Raw genomic sequence first — 18,530 nt, 5'->3', positions numbered from 1 at the left:
CTTCCCTAAGAGCAAGTAGAGCTATCAGTTAGAACATATACTTTCCGACTTAGTTTAGGAGAGGATATTCATGGAAGCTAGGCCTTCAGTAGCTAGGCAAACAACCTACAGGGTATTTGGTCCTCTGCTTGCAACAGGAAGCCTGGTTGGATTACATGATCATTGATGTTTCAGGAAATGACAGCAGATCAATTTTATACAAAGCAAATCCAAAGACTAAGAAACAAAGAGCTCCATTTACTGTGGTTTTGTTGTTGTTGGTTAGTATTGAATACGCTTTGCCAGATTTTTTTCTGGTTTTGTTATACCTAACATTTAGTCCAAAGATAAATCTTTTATCTTTTGCTTGTGTGTACCCCAGCCAAGGCACCATTTAGCAGTAAACCTGTTGAGTGACTTTTTCTTGTACACCATTATGATTGCTACTTCCAAGTCCTACATCGGAAGGCTGTGCTTTCTAGCCTTGCTAAAATATGAATTCAGCTTCCATTAGGTAAATATTGAGCAAGATCTGCATTTACAAGTAGCTTTCAGTTTTTGTATTTTTTAGAAACTTATCACAGGATGTTTTTAGTACATTTGTTGGTGAAAATAGTTCCTTGGCAGAATTACAACGTTGCATGTACACAGTAATTATGAAAGAGCTAAGTTTCATCATTTATTTTCTTTAGGAAATACAGTGATTTTACAAAGGATTCCCAAAATAATCATGTTTGCTTACTTCAATGGCAGGTAGTGAGTTTGCAGTAAAAATTGTTGGTAGATTATTGAAGAGGCATTTTTAGAAATACTGAAGGATTGTAACCTCTAATATAATTTGCTTTTTGGAGCATCAATAATACTCAAGCAGATTTTTTTTCTTTTCTCTTATAACATTTCCTCATAATTTTGGGGGGAAGTGGGAGGGATCAATTACTGATTTAGTCCTTAGATGTTTAGGTATCTCCACGGAAGAAGGTAAAGGGGAGGAGATGGGAAGGGGCTGAGAGTTTAGTAAACATGTACAGATTGGGAAATGTTTGCTTTTAATATTTAGGTTCATCATAAATGAGAATGCCTAGAGATGAATGTTAATATATAACTTTGAGGAGGTAAACTGAGTTTTTATTTTCACCAGAATGATAACAGTAAGGTTAAACATTTTCTAGACGCAATATCATTTGTATTACTACTCTTTCCACTGATTAGTTGTCAGGCAGACAAAACAATATTTTTGTGTGTGAAAAATAAAGTTCAGTATTAATAATGTCCCTTGGACAAAACTGTAAGATAACTGTTTGCACTAGTTGGTGACAGATGCCTTGATAGCTTCATACATCTCACTATGTATTTAATTCATAAAGAGCACTTTTTAAGAGCCTGGCACTGTTTCAAGCACTTTACAAATATTCATTCACCCAATATTAATTCATTTAATGGTTAATCATTTATTCTAGTTGTTAGAGACTATAGAAGAAAATAATTTGAGTGTATTGTGTATATTTTCTCTCTGTCTGTCTCTCTGTTGTTGTTGTTGGTGGTGTTTTGTTTGTGTGCACCTAAGAACTTTAGTCTCGGGGTGGGTAACAAACCCCTCTCTCATGGTGGTTCTGCTTTTAGTGCTTAGAATGTGTGAAAGATACAGTTTTGAGATGGTAAGGAGGTTGGACTGAACTAGTTTCTGTGCTGTAATGGTAAAACTTACATTTCTAGGAAAATAAAGCATTTGATAAATAAATAAAACTTGTACCTATCTCATCCCTCTGTTGTATCTTTAAGCATATTTTTTATTTATATGCTAAAAGAGGTTATTAGGAATTATTTTAAGTTCTACACCGTCTCTGTCCCTGCCCCTTCCAGCATGCTCGAAGATGACCTTCAGCTCAGTGACAGTGAGGACAGTGACGGCGAACAAGTAAGTTTTGTCCACCTCATAATACCGGGAAGCCTTTTAAATCCGTCTAACGTTTCTGAGCTGCTGATCCTAACCTGTTGTTTGTTCTTTCCTGGTCCTCCTTCCCTTACTGTGAATGCCTAGACCCCAGAGAAGCCTCCTTCCACCTCTGCACCTCCAAGGTACCGTGTGCGGGGTTCTCCCTGTCTGTGCAAAACGTTTGCTCTTTTTTAACGAGTGGGAAAAATACAGCCTTATTTAGTGCTTTCATAGCTTCTTCATGGAGCTGGAGGATCACAGTTAAAAGGAAGTACCTGTTTTAATATTTTGGAAGCTTCAATCAGCCGTAAAGAGGTTGTTAACTCTACGTAAGAGAACGAGTCCCTGCACCCACCTAAGTCCTCAGGTGGTAGGTTTAAAATCTGTGCATTTAAAAAGAAGCTTAAATCACTTTCAACGATATTATGTAACCAGTATTTGAAAAAGTTATACTGAAGAGCCCAATGTTTTTATGAAAGTGACAAGTACTATAAAGCTGAATTACTTCTAGAAATTGTTTCCCGTAGTGCCCGTTTCTTAGTTATATGAATTTTCTATTTGTTCCAGCTGCTTTAAAAAATGACCTGCAATACATTTTAGTGTGATGGGAAATGGCACTGATTTTACTTTGTAAACAGCTAACCATATTTTAGAAAGTGTGATGCTTTAATTTTTGGAAATAGGAACTATCTGAGCTACCTTTATAATATTTTCTTCTGGTGCTGAATTTAGTGATTTAATATGCCAGTGCCTGCCCTCCATGGACAAAGAGTTAAATTACACTGTGGCTGTTTTCCTCCCTGGAGGTGTGGTCATCCATTCTGAGACAAGCTCAGCAATAAAATCCTGCCTTTCATAGAGGTGATGTTGTAGTTAATGTGGAGAAAGATCATGTAATTATGTGAGATCTATGGATTCACAAGCTCTGCTTATTTATTTATATCCCATTTCAGTAATTTCTATTGGCTGATAACAACTCACAAAATATGACAATGCAGCCTAACTTAAAAGTGGAGGAAAAGAAAAAAGAAAAAACAAGGTGGGGATAAATTAGAGGCAGGAATAACATTGAAAGTGTATCTCCTTCTGATCATCATTGGCTTAAGCTCTTGGGCTACCAGTGAAAAGGATCATAATCTCGACACAGCATTTTATATGAGGAAATTATATTGTAGTAGTGTTTTAAAATTACTTGAACTAGTGCTTTTGTTATCTATTTTTGTTATTTTACTTATTCTAATGTAGTGATAATTTTATTAAATTTATTATTTTGAAAATATTTTAGGTAGATTTGGTGAACTTTCAAGATTATAGTCACTGATTTACTGTTTTGGCTAATACTATGTAGGGCAAAGTTTTAAGACGTCCTTTGAAATTCTGTATGGGTCCAGCAGTGTGATCAGGATGTGTTTTCTCACTGACCTGGAGTTATTATCCTTTTCTTAAAACTCACAGTAGCTAATCTCTCCTTCAGCTGATATTTGGGGATGATCCTAAGCCACTTGTAAAGAATGGCCCCTTTTATAATTCTGCCTAAGAAGTGCGAGTGGATTGCCTTTGGGGTCACTTTCCAAAGGGACACCCTTAATATTCAGTAGTCTTTGGCTACCGTACTGTTAGTTCTCATCTAGAGGATAGAGGGTGTTGGCCGTTCTTTTATAAATTAACTTCTTTGGGTTAATGTATAACAAAGGCCAGCAAACTTAAAGGATCAGGAAGTAAATTTACTTTAGACTTAGTGGGCCATATAATCTTTGTTACAACTACTCAACCCTTCTTCTGTTGTAGAAAAGCAGACATAGATGTACATAAAGTAGTGGGTGTGGATGTGTTCCAATAAAACTTTATTTAGGAAAACAGGCAGCTAGCCCAGGCCGTGGGTCACCAATCCCTGAAATAAAGCACCCAGCAGCTAACTTAAATTTTGTGTAGCTCGCAGTGTTCTTCAGAAGCAAAATTGCACAGGCGTCTCTTCTGTGCGGTTATCTGCTGAGCTGTTTTAAGAGGGTTTGCTGCTTTTTGAGTCACTGTGGGCTTTTCTCTCAACCAGAGGTTGTAGAACTTTAGTAATATTAATATTGAGGCCCTTCCTTTCGAGTAGCAGAAAAATGGGCAAAGAGGGAAATGGGTAGAGAGGGAAGAAATCTGCCTTGCGTGGTGACTTCTGATTCCCTGGCTTTGCAGTGCTCCACAGTCGCTTCCAGCAGCCTCGGCCTCAGCACATTCCAGTAGTGCGGAGTCAGAGAGCACCAGTGACTCAGACAGCTCCTCGGACTCGGAGAGCGAGAGCAGCTCAAGTGACAGCGAAGAGAACGAGCCCCTAGAAGCTCCGGCTCCTGAGGTACTGTGTCCCCTTCGGGAGGCAGTCTAAGCTGGCAGCGTCCTGGCCGCGGGGCTGAGTCTGCGCTGGGCCAGCACCGACCGTGGGGCTTGCGTGGCTGTGCCCTCGGAGCAGTCAGTGCCTCCCCGCTCCTCCGCTGTGTGGAGCCAGCTGTTTCTGTTTACTTCTTCCTTACCAAACATTCGGCAGTGGACATTTGGGAGAGATGTCTTCTCTCTCCTGTTTAAAACGATAGGTTCTTCTTTGTTGTCGCTAGTTTTATTTGGAAGAGCAACTCATTAAGAATGTTTGCACACCATTTTCTTTTCCCTTCTTTTGAAAAGGAAAACTCGTTGTTAGTAGGCTGCTGTTTTAATATTAATGAGAATTTTTTTGAAATTTCAGGAATGCATGAATTAAGGAAATCAAAAGGAGAGAGCCTGATTTAGCAAAGGGCAGGAACGTGAACTAGAAATAAGTCATGAGGTGCTATTTTTGAATCACTAAAAGCCATGCATTAAATTGAAGGTGAAATGGTTTTGCCGGGGCTGTTTCTTGCTCCCTCTGCCCCATGTAAAACAGGGATAATTGTGTTTGCCTGTCACCACCCTTGGGAGATAGTGCAAAGATAAATAGATGAGACTGAAAATCCCAAGCACTAAATTTACCTAGAGGATTTATGCTATTTACTGGAGTGTTGAACACGAGATTTAGCAACAACTAACAAGGTTGCCAGGTGCCCTCAAAACTTGGAGTAGCAATGTAAAAATTATGCTGGGGAAGGATTCTTAGTGAAAAGGGAAGGCACTTTTGTTGAACTGGACCAGCTTGTATAGAGAAAATTATTCTGCATATTTCAGATGGGAATCCCCAGAAAGGATGCTTTCTGATTAAGAAAGCATTAAACTTTTCAGTGTTTGTCCCTGCTGTTTAGAAGGCAAGGCCGTTGTACTAGAACATTAACTGAATCCATCTGGAGATCATGCAGTGAGACTTAAGAGCCAAGGCTGAGGGCAAGGGAGGCCGAGAAAATACCTGCCATTTTTTCTCTTAGATCTGAATTTATGTCTTGCCCAGACTAAGTGCTCAATAAGTATTTTTTGGAGTGAATAAACATGGGTCGCATTAACTGCACTTGCAGTGCCTTTCAGATTTTAGAAACTACTCTTGTGTGTTTCTGGGGGCTCTCTTTCCTTGTCTGATGCTAATTGCTGTTGAAATAATTTTTCTGTGCCTCAGGGAAAAGGATATTGAGTATGCTCTGCAGACAAGTTGTGTGATTATTCACTGTGTTACTAAGATCTTTGCTTTATGTCTCGCCCTATTCAATAAGAAAAATCTGCATGCTTGTTTGGTTACTGATACAAGGAAGATAATTCAATTAAATATTAAAATTCAGTTCAAATAAAACTTAACACAGATTTGGCTGGATAATTGAAACTTCAAAGAAAAATTTAATCTGCTGTTTATATTAATGAAACAGTTATATCTTGTTGCTCAAGAGGTTACTGTAATAGATTTAGAGACTCTTAGATGAAAAATGTTCCCATCTTACTTAATTTTTTTAAATTGGCTTACTAAATAGGCTTATATTTGTACATTTGTGTTGATGTGCAAATCTAGACTTGGGTGTGGTTTGTATGTCATGTACTGAGGCTTGACTTCCCCAGAAATATTTTATGTTTTCCTATATTTTAAACCTTTAACTTTCCCCAAGGTGTTTAACTACTTTTCTTTACTTTTAAAATAAATACTGGGGCTGGCCCCATGGCCGAGTGGTTAAGTTCGAGTGCTCTGCTTGGGCAGCCCAGGGTTTCGCCAGTTCGAATCCTGGGTGCGGACATGGCACCGCTCATCAGGCCATGCTGAGGCAGCGTCCCACATGCCACAACTAGAATGACCCACAACTAGAAAGACACAACTATGTACCAGGGGGCTTTGGGAGAAAAAGGAAAAATAAAAAAAAAAAATCTTTAAAAAAATAAAAATAAAAAAAAACATTAGACATGGAAAACATTTAAAAATAAAAATAAAATAAATACTTGTGTTATTATAAATTTCCTTTGTGTGTTGAGAGTAACATCAATTCCGTAATAGGCCATTTTAATTTTCTCACCCTTTTCTTTGTTAGATTTTTAATGCTGAGAAATTTGCTCTTTATGGCTCCATTTTGAATTCATCTGATGAAGTAGTCCAGTGATCTTACGAGATCTGAAAAGTTATATGCATGCCAATGGGCTGGTGGTAAACTTGGGGAAAAGCCGCTTTCAGTGTCTGCTTTATAGTGTGGATCCAAATGTGAATCTCAGCTTTTCAAAACATGGGAGACACATCACCATTTTACTGCTTAAGTGAAGTTCAGAAAAACATGATTCTATTCTCAGTTATTCAGGAATCTGCTTAGTTTTCTAATGTATTCATTGGCCAATTCTTTGGTAGTAAACTTCCTTGGTTGACTGCCTGTTAGGCTCTTGGTGCTTTTTCATAAATTATTTAATTTAACCTTCCATCAACCCTAGACGGTTGGTAGCGTGAGAGAGGAAGAAGTTTTTCTCTACTGTTCTAGGTCCCTCTGGCTGGTCGAAGAATTAAATAGCTTACCACCCTCCCTCCCAGTAGACGCTGCAGCAGGCAGAGATCTGGGAGCCTGGGACGGCAAGAACTCTTACCTTCTGCCAGTGCTTGTCACATGTCCCAGGATCTCTCAGCTGCAGCGGCCTCGGAGGGAGCAGAGTCCAGCCAGGCAAGTTTATCCTGCTGGCTATGCCAACCGTGGGGGAGGAGGAAAGTTTCCTTTACCCTTTAGGTTCTTCTGGCTGCTCAAAGAATTAAATTGACATGAGACAGATTAACAGGAGAAAAGCAAATTTAATTGCTATGTACAGGAGCCCCATACACGTGAGAGAGTCAGAGATAAAAAGGTAAAATGAGGTATATATGCCACCTTGAGCTAAAGAATGACATAGGAGCCTGAGGCTTCAGAGGGGAGGAGGGTAACTGACAGGACATTAAGAAGAGCAGAGGTTCAGTAATTAGAGGTTTGCCCTGCCACACAGACAGGCCATAAAAATGTATTTCTGGTAAAAACTCTTATTATGGACAAAGCCTCCAATTTAAATTCTTTAAGGGACAGGTAAAATTGTATCTTGAGCCTGCAGGGTCTTAAGCTCAAAATACCCCACGTGCCAAAGTGGACATCTCGGGCAGGCCTGTTCTGAACCCTTGCAGTAGCTTTCTTTTCACCTGGAAGGAAAGAGCAGCCCTGATATTCAAACCCAAAGCCATTTAACTCAGAGACCTTTTTTTCCTACTACACCATGCTACTTCTCTCCTTTCTTCTTTTTTTCTTTTAATTTCTTTTTGGACTCATCTTTCACAGCTATGATGTTTTACTAAAAAAGTAGGCATATTATGCATAACTCAAAACTTTTTATTCAAAATCATAATTGATTTTAAAATACATGAACTTTTACCAATTTGAGAAGTTAGGAAAGGCTTAAAGGGACATTTGGTCGAACCTTTATTAAAACACGTAATGAAAATTAATCATTTTTTCACTTGCAATGTGCAGTGTTTGGTTTGCACCAGCACTGGGAGGCTGGGGGCGGGGCAGAGGGAAGGCAGAGGAAGAAATGAAAGTCCAAACCTTGATCCCCTGCAGCACCTACACTCTTACAACTCATTCTAAAGTCTCTTTTTAAGCAACCTTTTATGTAAAAGTTTCCCCCATCCCAACACCCAAATAATATCTGACCTTAAAAGAATTTTATCCATTTTATGTCTTTACGGTGGGTATACAAGAAGGATTGCCCTTGCCCTCTCCCCTTGTCTGGGCACACCAACTCAACACCCTGCAATGGGGCCGTACACCTCCCTTCTGTACATTTTTAGGACCGCAGTGGAAGAAAATGTGTTTTATTTCTGTAACCAGGGCATTCCTTTAGGGACTACTAAATGTATCTTATACTGCCCTGTTTGGGGCCGGGGGGGTGGGGGATATAGATGTTCTTTATACCAGGAATGACTTTCCTTTTTGGTTCCTGCGTACATACTCTTCTATGGAGCATGTCAGTGATGGAAGGTCAGTTGTAAACACGGCCCTGGTGAGTGGTATCCATACCTTTCTCAGGAAAGGGTTTTTTGAAGGGTTTGGTTCCTGAGGTGGTTGGCAAGTGATACATGCCTTGTCCCCGATCAGTTAACCACTAGTATTACCATACCCTCAAGTCTTTGCAGGAAATAATGTTTGACAAGTAGGTATTGCGTGCTAATCTTTTCTCTACCCGTGACAATCATACTGTCTCTTGAGAACATTGAATACAGGTTTAGATTACCTCTCACAAAATGCCTGGCACTAAGACTGGTTTCCTTCTTCCCTCGCTCCCTGCTTTGAAATTCGAATGAGAGCTTGGGTATGGGGTTGATCTAAGTGAAGCGACCTGTAAAGGAGATATGTTCTCTTAAGTGTAATATGGGGTAAGCAGAACAAACTGAATTCTGCAGCTCTCTTTCTGGCTGAAGTATGATCCTACCTGCTTCCTTAAAGTTCCTCTTAGTTCTGTTCTGTTACAATCTCACTAAGCCCAAACTACCTACCTGATCGTTTTATTACCTAAGCTTTTCCTGGCCAAAAAGCCTTTATGTTCTATCCATGTGTCTTGCATGTACTAAGTTTGCATGTTTTTATAGAGTTGAATTATTTGGGATATTCCACTTGGGGAAATTATTAGCAATCTTCCCTGTAAAACATCCATCTACTGGAGTGATTTCCTTACCCATAATCTAATCACTTAAATCCCATGTGGAATATCTTTCAATTAACTTCCTGGTGCATCGTGTATAAGATTTAGTCATTCGTGCAAACCACCTGTCAGAATGGATCTTAAAAGCACGTAGCACGCTAGTGATATACTGCCTTTTAAGAAAGTAGAATCATTGCTTACTCTATGAGACACTAATATTTTTCTATATGGCATGAAATCTATAGGTATAGTAATACACCCATAGGAATGCGCAAATAAATATCTCATGTACCACTGTGTGCAAGACATAATAGTGGCACTTGGAGAGGGAACCATCGCTGTCATTGTGTTGATCAGATATAGTAGCCTACTTGGAGACAGATGGTGGCGTGCAGCCAGTCAGCAACACAGCTTTAAACAGTTAAGATAACAGAAGTCAGGAACTTCTGTTTATTTGACAAGTTATTCCCACAGATAATCAGTATAATCTCACTGCTCTTAATTGTGTGCGCTGGTTCTTAAAACATAGCTGCTATTTCAGACCAGGTTGCCTGTAACAAGAGATTTAATGTTTGATTTTTAAAGAATTCAAGTGGGATTAATGCTTGGCTAATGTGACCTCACTTGACTCTTTTTACCAAGGTGTAAAATTTGAAAATCGGTATGTATCTGTGATACGCAGAAAACCTCATCGTGTATAAATGTTTATAATGTTTTTAAGTAAATAAATGAAATCATCTTGAAGAAATTCATTTTCAGCAGAAAAGTATTAAAAAAAAGGTTAAAGCCTGAAACCCATAGTAATCTCTAAGACAGTTTATTCATTAGCGACCTTCTGAAAATCCTTGATGAAAGGATTCTTTTTATTCATTTCTCCCTATTATTTTCTGATAGAATAGTTTACAAACCAAAATGTGTCAATTCTGTGGGCTGGCCCTGTGGCTGACTGGTTAAGGGCTTGCGGTTTCGCTGGTTCGGATCCTGGGTGTGGACATGGCACTGCTCATCAGGCCATGCTGAGGCTGCGTCCCACTTGCCACAACTAGAGGCACTCACAACCGGAATATACAACTATGTACCCCGGGGGCTTTGGGGAGAAGAAGAAGAAGAAGAAAAGGAAGATTGGCAACAGATGTTAGCTCAGATGTCAATCTTTAAAAAAACAAAAACCAAAAAAATTGTCGCTTCTGTTTAAATTATACTGTAACTACCATTAGAACAAAATATTGATGAAGATTTCTTTGCAGTTGTCAGTGGTGTACAGTGGTTGGCGTCTAATGGTCTATTATAAGTCGCTATCTGCTCCAGCAAAATTCCTGTAACACAAAAAAAATGGAAGATTGTTTCGAGTTGTTATAGAATCTGACCTGTAATTAGAGGAGGATAAAAAGGACCTGAAGAATTCAGTTTGGAATGATTGCCTCTCCCTGACTGTCCTGTAGGATGGGGTCACTAACACAAAAGCAGGGTTTATCATCATCGGTCAGCTAACACTTGTCTCTTTCTCCTTGTTTTTAGCCCGAGCCTCCTACAACAAACAAATGGCAGCTGGACAACTGGCTGACCAAGGTCAGCCAGCCCGCGGCGCCCCCAGAGGCCCCGGGGGGCACAGAGCCCCCGCCGCGCCACCTCGACGGTAAGGGCCAGGGCGGCGACGGTGGCGGCCCCGCCGGTCGCGAGCACTCGGACTCCAAAGATCCGCCCCCTAAGAGCTCCAGCAGAGCCCCCCGGGTGCCTTCCGAAGGCCCCCACGCGGGCAAGAGGAGCTCTCAGAAGTCCCCTGCCCACCAGGAGCCCCCGCAGAGGCAAACTGTTGGAACCAAACAACCCAAAAAGGCGGGCAAGGCCTCCGGCCCGGCGGAGCCACGGGCGGGCCTGCAGGTGGAGAGTGAGCCGGGCGCCCCTCCGCGCGGCCCCGCCGAACAGCCTGCCAAGGACAAGCCCAGGGTGAAGACGAAAGGGCGGCCCCGCGCCGCCGACGCCGGGGAGCCCCCCGAGCACGCCGAGCCCAGGCCCGCGGCGCCCGCTGCCGGCGAGCGGAGGAAGCACAGGAGCGGCCCCGCGGGCCCTCTGAAGGTGCCGTCGGGCCCCGAGCCCCCGAAGGACCGCGTGGAGGCCAGGAGCCCCGAGCACTTCGCCCTCGTGCCCCTGGCGCAGAGCCAGGGCCCCCCCCGTGGCGGCGGCAGGACTAGTGGCTGTCGCCGCGCCGTGGTGGTCCAGGAGGAGCGCCGGAAGGACAAAGACAAGCTCCCGGTGCCTCTGCGGGACACCAGGCTGCTCTCCCCACTCAGGGACACTCCTGCCCCGCAGAGCCTGGTGGTGAAGATCACCCTGGAGCTCCTCTCTCGGGTGCCGCCGCCGCCGGGGAAGGGAAGCCGCCCGAAGAAGCCAGAAGACAGACAGGCGCCGCCAGGGAAGAAGCTCGACGCCGAGAGGAGAAGCTCGGACAACTCGGGCAAGCTGGCCAAAAAGAGAAAGGTGAGCTGAGGGCCCACCGCCCTCTGCAGTCTGGGATATCCCTGCCGCGGCCTGGGGCTGCCCTGTGGCCCTTGATTCTCCCCCTGAGCTGTCTCAGTGAGGCTGGGAGGTGAGGGTTCCCCCCATACCGGGCTTACTTTCCTGGGGCCTCTGCAGCCAGACGCGAGCAGATGCCCGAGCCTTCAGCAGGCCTGCTAGTTTGAAGAAACATGAGGCTGGCCTTGAAGAGGGTATCTTGTTTTAGAATAATGTAGCCTTTGTGGGGGTAATCTTAATGCTGATACTACATCCACATTTCAACACATGGCCATCTAACACTGCGTTAATTTGAAACCACCAGATTTAGAATTCGTGACCTCCATTAATGACTTTTCCTAATAAGCAAAAAATTATAAAAAAAGTTTCAGAGCTGTTAACAGTATGGTTAGGACATCTTTTTGAGTAATATAGGCGGGTATGGTACATTATGTAGTATTGAAAATTTGTCATTTTCTTTATCACAGTGTTTGGAAGTTTCACTTAAGGAGTGCACGTAGTTAAGAATGAAAAAATCCTCACATTATTTCAGGCACTCGGTTACTTGGATGTAACACTGTCTTGGAGTCTCCTTCCTTCCTTTCGTCTGAATCACTGAGCTCTTGATGTATTTTTTTGTTGTTTATTGATGATGAAAGATGAGTGAGTTTTTCCCGGTGGCATTCCCGAGCCAACCTGCCCAGGATTCAGAGTGAAAAGCACAAGAAGGGCCAGCTCCGCCCTGCTGAGAAGGAATAAAAACTTTAACACCCTTGTTCACTACACAACAAAACTTTTACGCAGGTGGAAGTTGAGCTAAGAGTACCAAGGACAAAAAGATCGCAAAGCCTGTTGTCCTGTCTGTGATTCGACTGATTACTCCACTAGGTTAAAAATATAACATGACTTTACCGAATATGAAGGGCGACTGTTTTCTCCAGAACCTTGTCAAATGAGACATAACGGTGTGTGTTGCCACCATAATTGTGGTGGGATCAAGTGCTAATTGGTGGTGCTGTTTCTGCTAGAAGAGGGCATATTCTCACACCAAATAACTTTTAAAACGGGGTGTGTGTGAGTGTGTGTGTGTGAGTGTGAGAGAGAGAGAGAGATGTAGAACTTTATGGAAGAAATTGTGATGGACCTGGTTAGGGAAAAGGTGCCCCGAAAACTTCAAAAATCCACGCAGTTGCCTCCTCCTGGGAAATCTTTTATCCCCTATCCCCCAGCCACCATCATCTTGTCTAGTCTCCACTGCTAACCTCCTGCATTAACTGGAGTGGGGAGAAGTACTAGCTTCTAGAATGCTTACTAACCAGGTGGAAATGTTAGAAATCGGAGGCTTCTCCAGACGGTTCTCAGCCCAATCCATTCTGCAGTGCAAAGCATTGCTTGCAGTTCCAAAAAGGGAAAGTCAGCTCTCCCTGTTGAGTACATGAACTGTGCCCTCTAAAAGCCATTCCCAGCCTTGGCTGCGCTCCACTAGGGCAGCTCATTTATCTCTCTGTTTAGAGGATGGAGAAATAATGACCCCCTCATCTCAGTCAAGTGTGTGCTTGCTCTAAAGCTCTGGCAAGCAGCTGAGAGATCTTGCCTTGGCAACAGTCAGCTTCTCTGCTGTGGTACTGACAGGATCGGAGCCTGAACCAGTGGTTCCAAACCCTGGCTGCACATTACGGTCACCTGGGGAGCCCTTAGTACTGGTGGCAGGCTGTGTACCACCCCCCACACCCCATCCCCTCATTGGCGTTCTCTGAATCCTCAGGTAATCCTGATATGTAGGTGGCTGGGAACCACTGGAGCAGAGTCTTCCTACCAGGCCAGGATGGGATAAAAGCTAGTGCTTTGGATCGAGAAATTTCTCCCGTGTAATGTGTTTAGACATCATGGGTCTAGGCAACCAGGAATTCCTTGCCTGAAGTATGTCACTAGTTAGAAACATGACTTAGAAGCTTCCGGATAAATATAAAAATCAGCTGCCGGTATACTTATTTCATGGTCAGAGAATCATGTGTCATTTGGTTTTACTTCCTGCTGCATTCCAGGTATTGTCAATATTGAACATATTCTTCTCAGATCCCTGTCTGCTCAGGGCGGGCTTCTCCCCTCTCCTGTCAGGACCCTGACTCATTGCTCAGGGAATCATGGTTGTTCCCTTCTGATGAGCACAGCTGCTCCGTGGGCAGCCCAGCACATGGGCCTGGGCCCCACGGCAGAGGCAGGGCTGTCATCTTTTTAGGCTTGGGTACTTTTCCCCAAATTTGGATAGTGAAAACTCGTTCACTTTCTTCATTTTAAGTGTGTACACTAGAAAAAGCTCTCTGAGGTTGTAGGAAGAGCAGCTGAAGAATGTGCCTGATCCTTCACATTAGTGGAATTTAGTGTTTTTATTTAGAGGTCCGTCTCTCTCCTGGCACAAAATTACTAAAGATTATCAGAAGGTTCACAGACCCTTGAAGCCATTTTAGACTTAAATGTGTGAGATTATCATAAAGAGTTAATGGTGGGTAAGAGCTGTGATGAAGCCGTCAAATGTGGCACCTGTAGCAATGTACCCATAGATCTATAGTTTCTTACTACCTTAGAGGAGTGGGTAGGGGGCAGTTTTTGAGGAGAAATAGAGAAAATTGTGAGGGTAGATAGGCATGAACTCACATTGTGCTCCTTACATAAACTACAGAATTTCTTGAACCTGATTACAGTTTAGAATTTAAAATACAATTTATATTTTTTGTATGATTTTTAAACCGAGCTTATATTGTCCAGATTTAGAAGAAAAATTGAAGTTGAGAAGCACAATATAATATACAATCAGGCCAGTGCAATTGAGAATATTCTAAAAACACAGCAAACATCATAGAGTTCCATGTGTGAGCTAAGCATTGTTGTAGGCACTTTATAGATATCTCATTTAGTTCAATCACCTTAAAGATCACCTTTTAAATAAAATGCTAGACTGTCTTAACAGTCATTTAGACAAGAATGGGAGGTCACATTCATTCAAGTCTTTTCCTTTCTCTGAATAATTGCTTTACTGACCAAGAAGCTTAGACACTCTTGCAAACAAATTTCAGTGCCATCATTTCCATGTGTCTTGAGGAATAGGGAAGGGAAGTTATGAGATGGGGTGGGACGCGTGCCTTGTTCTTGCTCGAGGATGCTTGGTTAAGCCATTCCCTTCCATCCGAGGTCTGACTGTCTTTTCTTGAGGTGTTTCTCCAGTTCAACGTTCCCAGTTATTATCCTTCAAAATCAAGGGTTTGAAAAGTTATTGGTTATAATTTTCTAAAGCCACTTACATCTAATTTCTTCATGCCTGTCAGTTACCCTAAGAAGAGTACTGCAAGCATATACATGTGGTAGCTAAGGTTGTTTTAAGGCCATTCTAATGCCTGTGTATTCCCTCACCAAAAAGAAGGGAAGTCGATTAATTTTCCTATTCTGTGGTACTTACCCAGTGAGTATAATCTGTTTTCTCGAGCCAGCCCTGATGGTGTAGTGGTTAAGTCAGGCATGCTCTGCTTTGGCGGCCCAGGCACGGAACCACACCACTGGTCTGTTGGTAGCCATGGTGTGGTGGCGGCTCACATAGAAGAACCAGAAAAACTTAAAACTGTACACAGCTGTGTACTGGAGCTTGGGGGTGGGGAGAGAAAGAAAACAAGGAAGAAGATTGGCAACAGATGTTATCTTATGGCCAGTCTTCCTCTAGGGGGAAAATCTGTCTTCTCAGTAAGCCCTGCCCTTGTTCTTGGTGCTGGCTTAGACTTGGTGTCTGCTGTGTCCTTGTCTCATTGAACCTCCTGCAGAGACAAATCCCAGGAAAGTACCTGAATTTCCTGAAAGGCTGCTTCTCCTCTTTTCCTTAGCCCCCTGTGCTGCTGAGCTCATGTGCCTCCCTGTGGGAGAAGATGATAGAGCTATAGAATGTGAGTGCTGAGACCTTCGGCTCGCTTGTTCAGCTGTTCCTTTTATAGCTGAGATCCCGAAAGGCGCTGACATCCCTTGGCTGCTTAGCAAAAGTGGGTGTGGTGTTCAGGTATGCTGACTGCCCCCAGGCCAATGATCTTTCTTTTTCACACTTTTTTTTTTTTTTTTTTTTACACAAAAGCATCTGTTGGGGGAGTTCTTGGAGAGAGGCACAAGGTCATAATGACTCTGGCAGTTAGACTGTCAGCCCTGGCTCAGTCCCTCCACTGACCACCCCCCACTTGAGGTTCCCTTTCCGATGCCGCTTGTTCTCTCCATCACAGCCCAGCTCCTGGTAGATGCTCTCTCTCCACCTGTTAGAAACTCTATGGCCCCACATGAGTGTCAGTTCTGAAAAACCCGCCTTCGTTTCCACCTGCTGCCTGTAGGCGCTATGTTGGTGAGCCAGGTGCTGGGCGGGCACCAGGCTGCCCTGGAGGCGGTCTCTTCCAGAAAGGACTTGGCCTAGCACGGTCCGTTTCTTCCTTTTATGGTCTGCATTCTCGCCCTTTTGCTCCAGTCTGTAGGTGGAGCAGCATTTGGCAGATAATCCGAGGCTGCCTGACCTAACAGGTTAAGAAAAGCAAACAAGTCGGTTAGGACCAGGTGTCCGCTAACAGCTTTCTCCTGTTGTGGCCGCAGGCGCTACTGAGACACTTCTCCTTCTGGGAAAAGGGAACTTGTGAATCTCGGACCTTAGGCAGGATTCCCGGAAATGGGGGTTCTCTGTGGATAAGCCACAGGGTAGAGGAGGCCCTCTTTCCTCCTGAAGAGAGAGTTCATCACTCTCATCTCATTTTCAAATGGCTTCGTGACCCAGAAAAATCTCAAGAACTGCTTGCCTCCTGTTTTCCAGTCTTGGAATTCAAGTCTGTGTTTCCTGCCGCCCAGGACTTTCCCGAGCCCTTTCCTGAAACCGTCCAGTTAGAGTTGTAGTGCTGTCCTGCTTCCGGGGACCTCAGCTGCTAACCTTCGTTTCCGTGCCAGTTGACACATGCTTACTGAGTGCCCGCTCTGGGGAAGCCTCTGCGACTGTTCCAGACAGAAGATGACAGGGTTCCAAGGGCATAGCGTACACACACGCTAGCCTCAGCCCACAGGCTTGAACTCAGTCCAGCAAGCACGATCCACAGAAGGGGATTTTTGCTTTATTTGGTTTAATGGCTTACTTTCTAGCTTACAGAATATTACCAGCTCCTAAGTTGTTATCTGTCTATTTAAAGCATATGATTCCAGTAAGTGCCAACGCAGTTGTTAAACGCCGGTGTTGGAGTTGGTGTTGGGTGATTTCTTGTTTTTTGGCTGTTGTCTTGAGTCACCAATTGGCACAGGCTGGAGTTATAACCATTTCGTGAGGATTGACTCACTATGAATCTTATGTGGTTTATAAGGTCTGCCTCTTTGGTGTGTAGTCATAACTAGCACATCCTAAGCAGCGTGACGATATACAAACAAAAGTTAACTCTCATTCCACCTGTGGGGTTTGGTGTTTTCTTTAGGAAGTAACCTTGTTTTGGGGACTTATCCTATGTCATTAACTGCCTGGAAATACCTTCCATTTTAAAAGAATGTATTACTAACTACTTCATATACAAGGTAATATCTGTCTGGATATTTTAGGAAATTCTGTGACTTTTCCCAAAGATAAATTTCGCATCTTCCTGCAGTGCTTGCTGGGCCAGTTGTGCGGCCTTTAAAGCTCCAGAGGATTCACTGGGCCGATAGTGGCAGAGCCTCTTGGGCACAGTAGGTTTAGTGATGAGGACGCCCCCCTTAGTAGGGTTCTGTTTTAACCCAGTCATCTCCAGTTGATTCTTTTTCCTCTGCCAATACTGAGTCTCTCCCAGGTGTTTCCATTATGAGTTGTTGAATGGAGGGCTATGTGCTGTGCAGAGCCCCAGCAGGCCTCTCCTGACGTGTGCTAGTGCCTGTCATCTCCCTTGACTTGTACCCCAGGACTCTGCTGCTCGTCTGTGCTGTGTGGAAGATGGGAAGCAGCTGTGAGAAATTCCCTGCTGCGTTTCAGTCGAGCCTTTAGGATGTGCTTGTTGATGTCACGGGTTGTCTCCTCCTTAGGTCCTCAAGATACTTTTTGTAATGAATGGTTCTGTTTCTGAGCAGCTGATCTGTTTCTGTCTTATCTAACTTGTAGATTTTATAATTCCTTCTTTGCGTTGGCTAATTGAAGTTCAGTGTCCAATTGGCAGATCACCTCTAAGAAAGTGTGTAGAACAACGATGTTGAGTAGAAATACAATGTGGGCCACATATGTAAGTTTAAGTTTTGTAGTAGCCACATTAAAAAATGTAAAAAGGAAAAAAACCCAATATAACTAACAATTGTATTTAGTAGATCTAAAGTGTTACCACATCAACATTTAATCAATATAGGAATTCTTATATTTCCCTTTTTGCACTGAGTCTTTGAAGTCAGGTGTCTTTGGACTGCTGTGTCCCAGTGCTCCCTGGATACGTGGCTCTTGGGTGGGAGTGTGCAGACAGTGCAGAATTGGCCACCAGCAGGTACACACCTTCCCTTGGATTTAATTTCTCTTCTCCACCCACATTTTCCCTTCTTAATATTCACACTTGTGGGCACACCAAGAGATTAAAAACAAGGATCTTTATAAGCCACCTTGAATGATCCATCTTGAAACAAGAAATAGAATGTTTTTCCGAAGGAGTTTGAAGGCCTGAGTGGCTGGCACACACAGGCACGCTTGTTTGCAGGATGCTGGGAGTAGTGAGGGCGTGTTTGTCTGTTTCCCCTTCTCTTGAGCAAGGCCAGGCTCCTTATTAGCATCTGGGCAGAGCTTGAGCCTCCACATCTTAATTTATTCATTTTTCTTGGCGAAATTCAGGGAATGAGGGAGAGACTGTGGTGAAAACCAGGGCCTCCCACAGTCAGTTCATTTGAAGAATGTTTTTTTCTTTTAAGGCTTTGAGAGAGGATTTCAGGTTTTTGAAGGATTGTCCTAGATTGACTGGTGGTGTCCTGGATTTCTGTCTCGTGAACTGACAGTTGGGGGAGTTCCGTTCTAAAAGCACATCGGAATTAATGTAAGGCTCCCACCCATCACTTCACTGTCACTTGC

The 18,530-nt window shown here is 43.3% G+C and overlaps 1 protein-coding gene across 8 annotated transcripts in view; it reads left to right on the top strand.

The window, feature by feature from the left end:
• AFF1 (ALF transcription elongation factor 1) overlaps positions 1–18,530 on the top strand; it is a 174,381-nt gene that overhangs the window by 141,053 nt on the left and 14,798 nt on the right. For all 8 annotated transcript variants that reach the window (XM_044766291.2, XM_070505392.1, XM_044766292.2 and 5 more), the window contains 4 exons: positions 1,840–1,894; positions 2,018–2,055; positions 4,097–4,253; positions 10,493–11,452. In XM_044766291.2, coding sequence (XP_044622226.2) covers positions 1,840–1,894; positions 2,018–2,055; positions 4,097–4,253; positions 10,493–11,452 — 1,210 coding nt within the window. The remainder of the gene's footprint in view (positions 1–1,839; positions 1,895–2,017; positions 2,056–4,096; positions 4,254–10,492; positions 11,453–18,530) is intronic.

Source organism: Equus asinus, chromosome 3 (genome assembly GCF_041296235.1).
Source record: "Equus asinus isolate D_3611 breed Donkey chromosome 3, EquAss-T2T_v2, whole genome shotgun sequence".
NCBI classification, from domain to species: domain Eukaryota; kingdom Metazoa; phylum Chordata; class Mammalia; order Perissodactyla; family Equidae; genus Equus; species Equus asinus.
The sequence above is the reverse complement of the archived record's forward strand: the minus strand, read 5'-3'. Positions and strand labels throughout refer to the sequence as shown.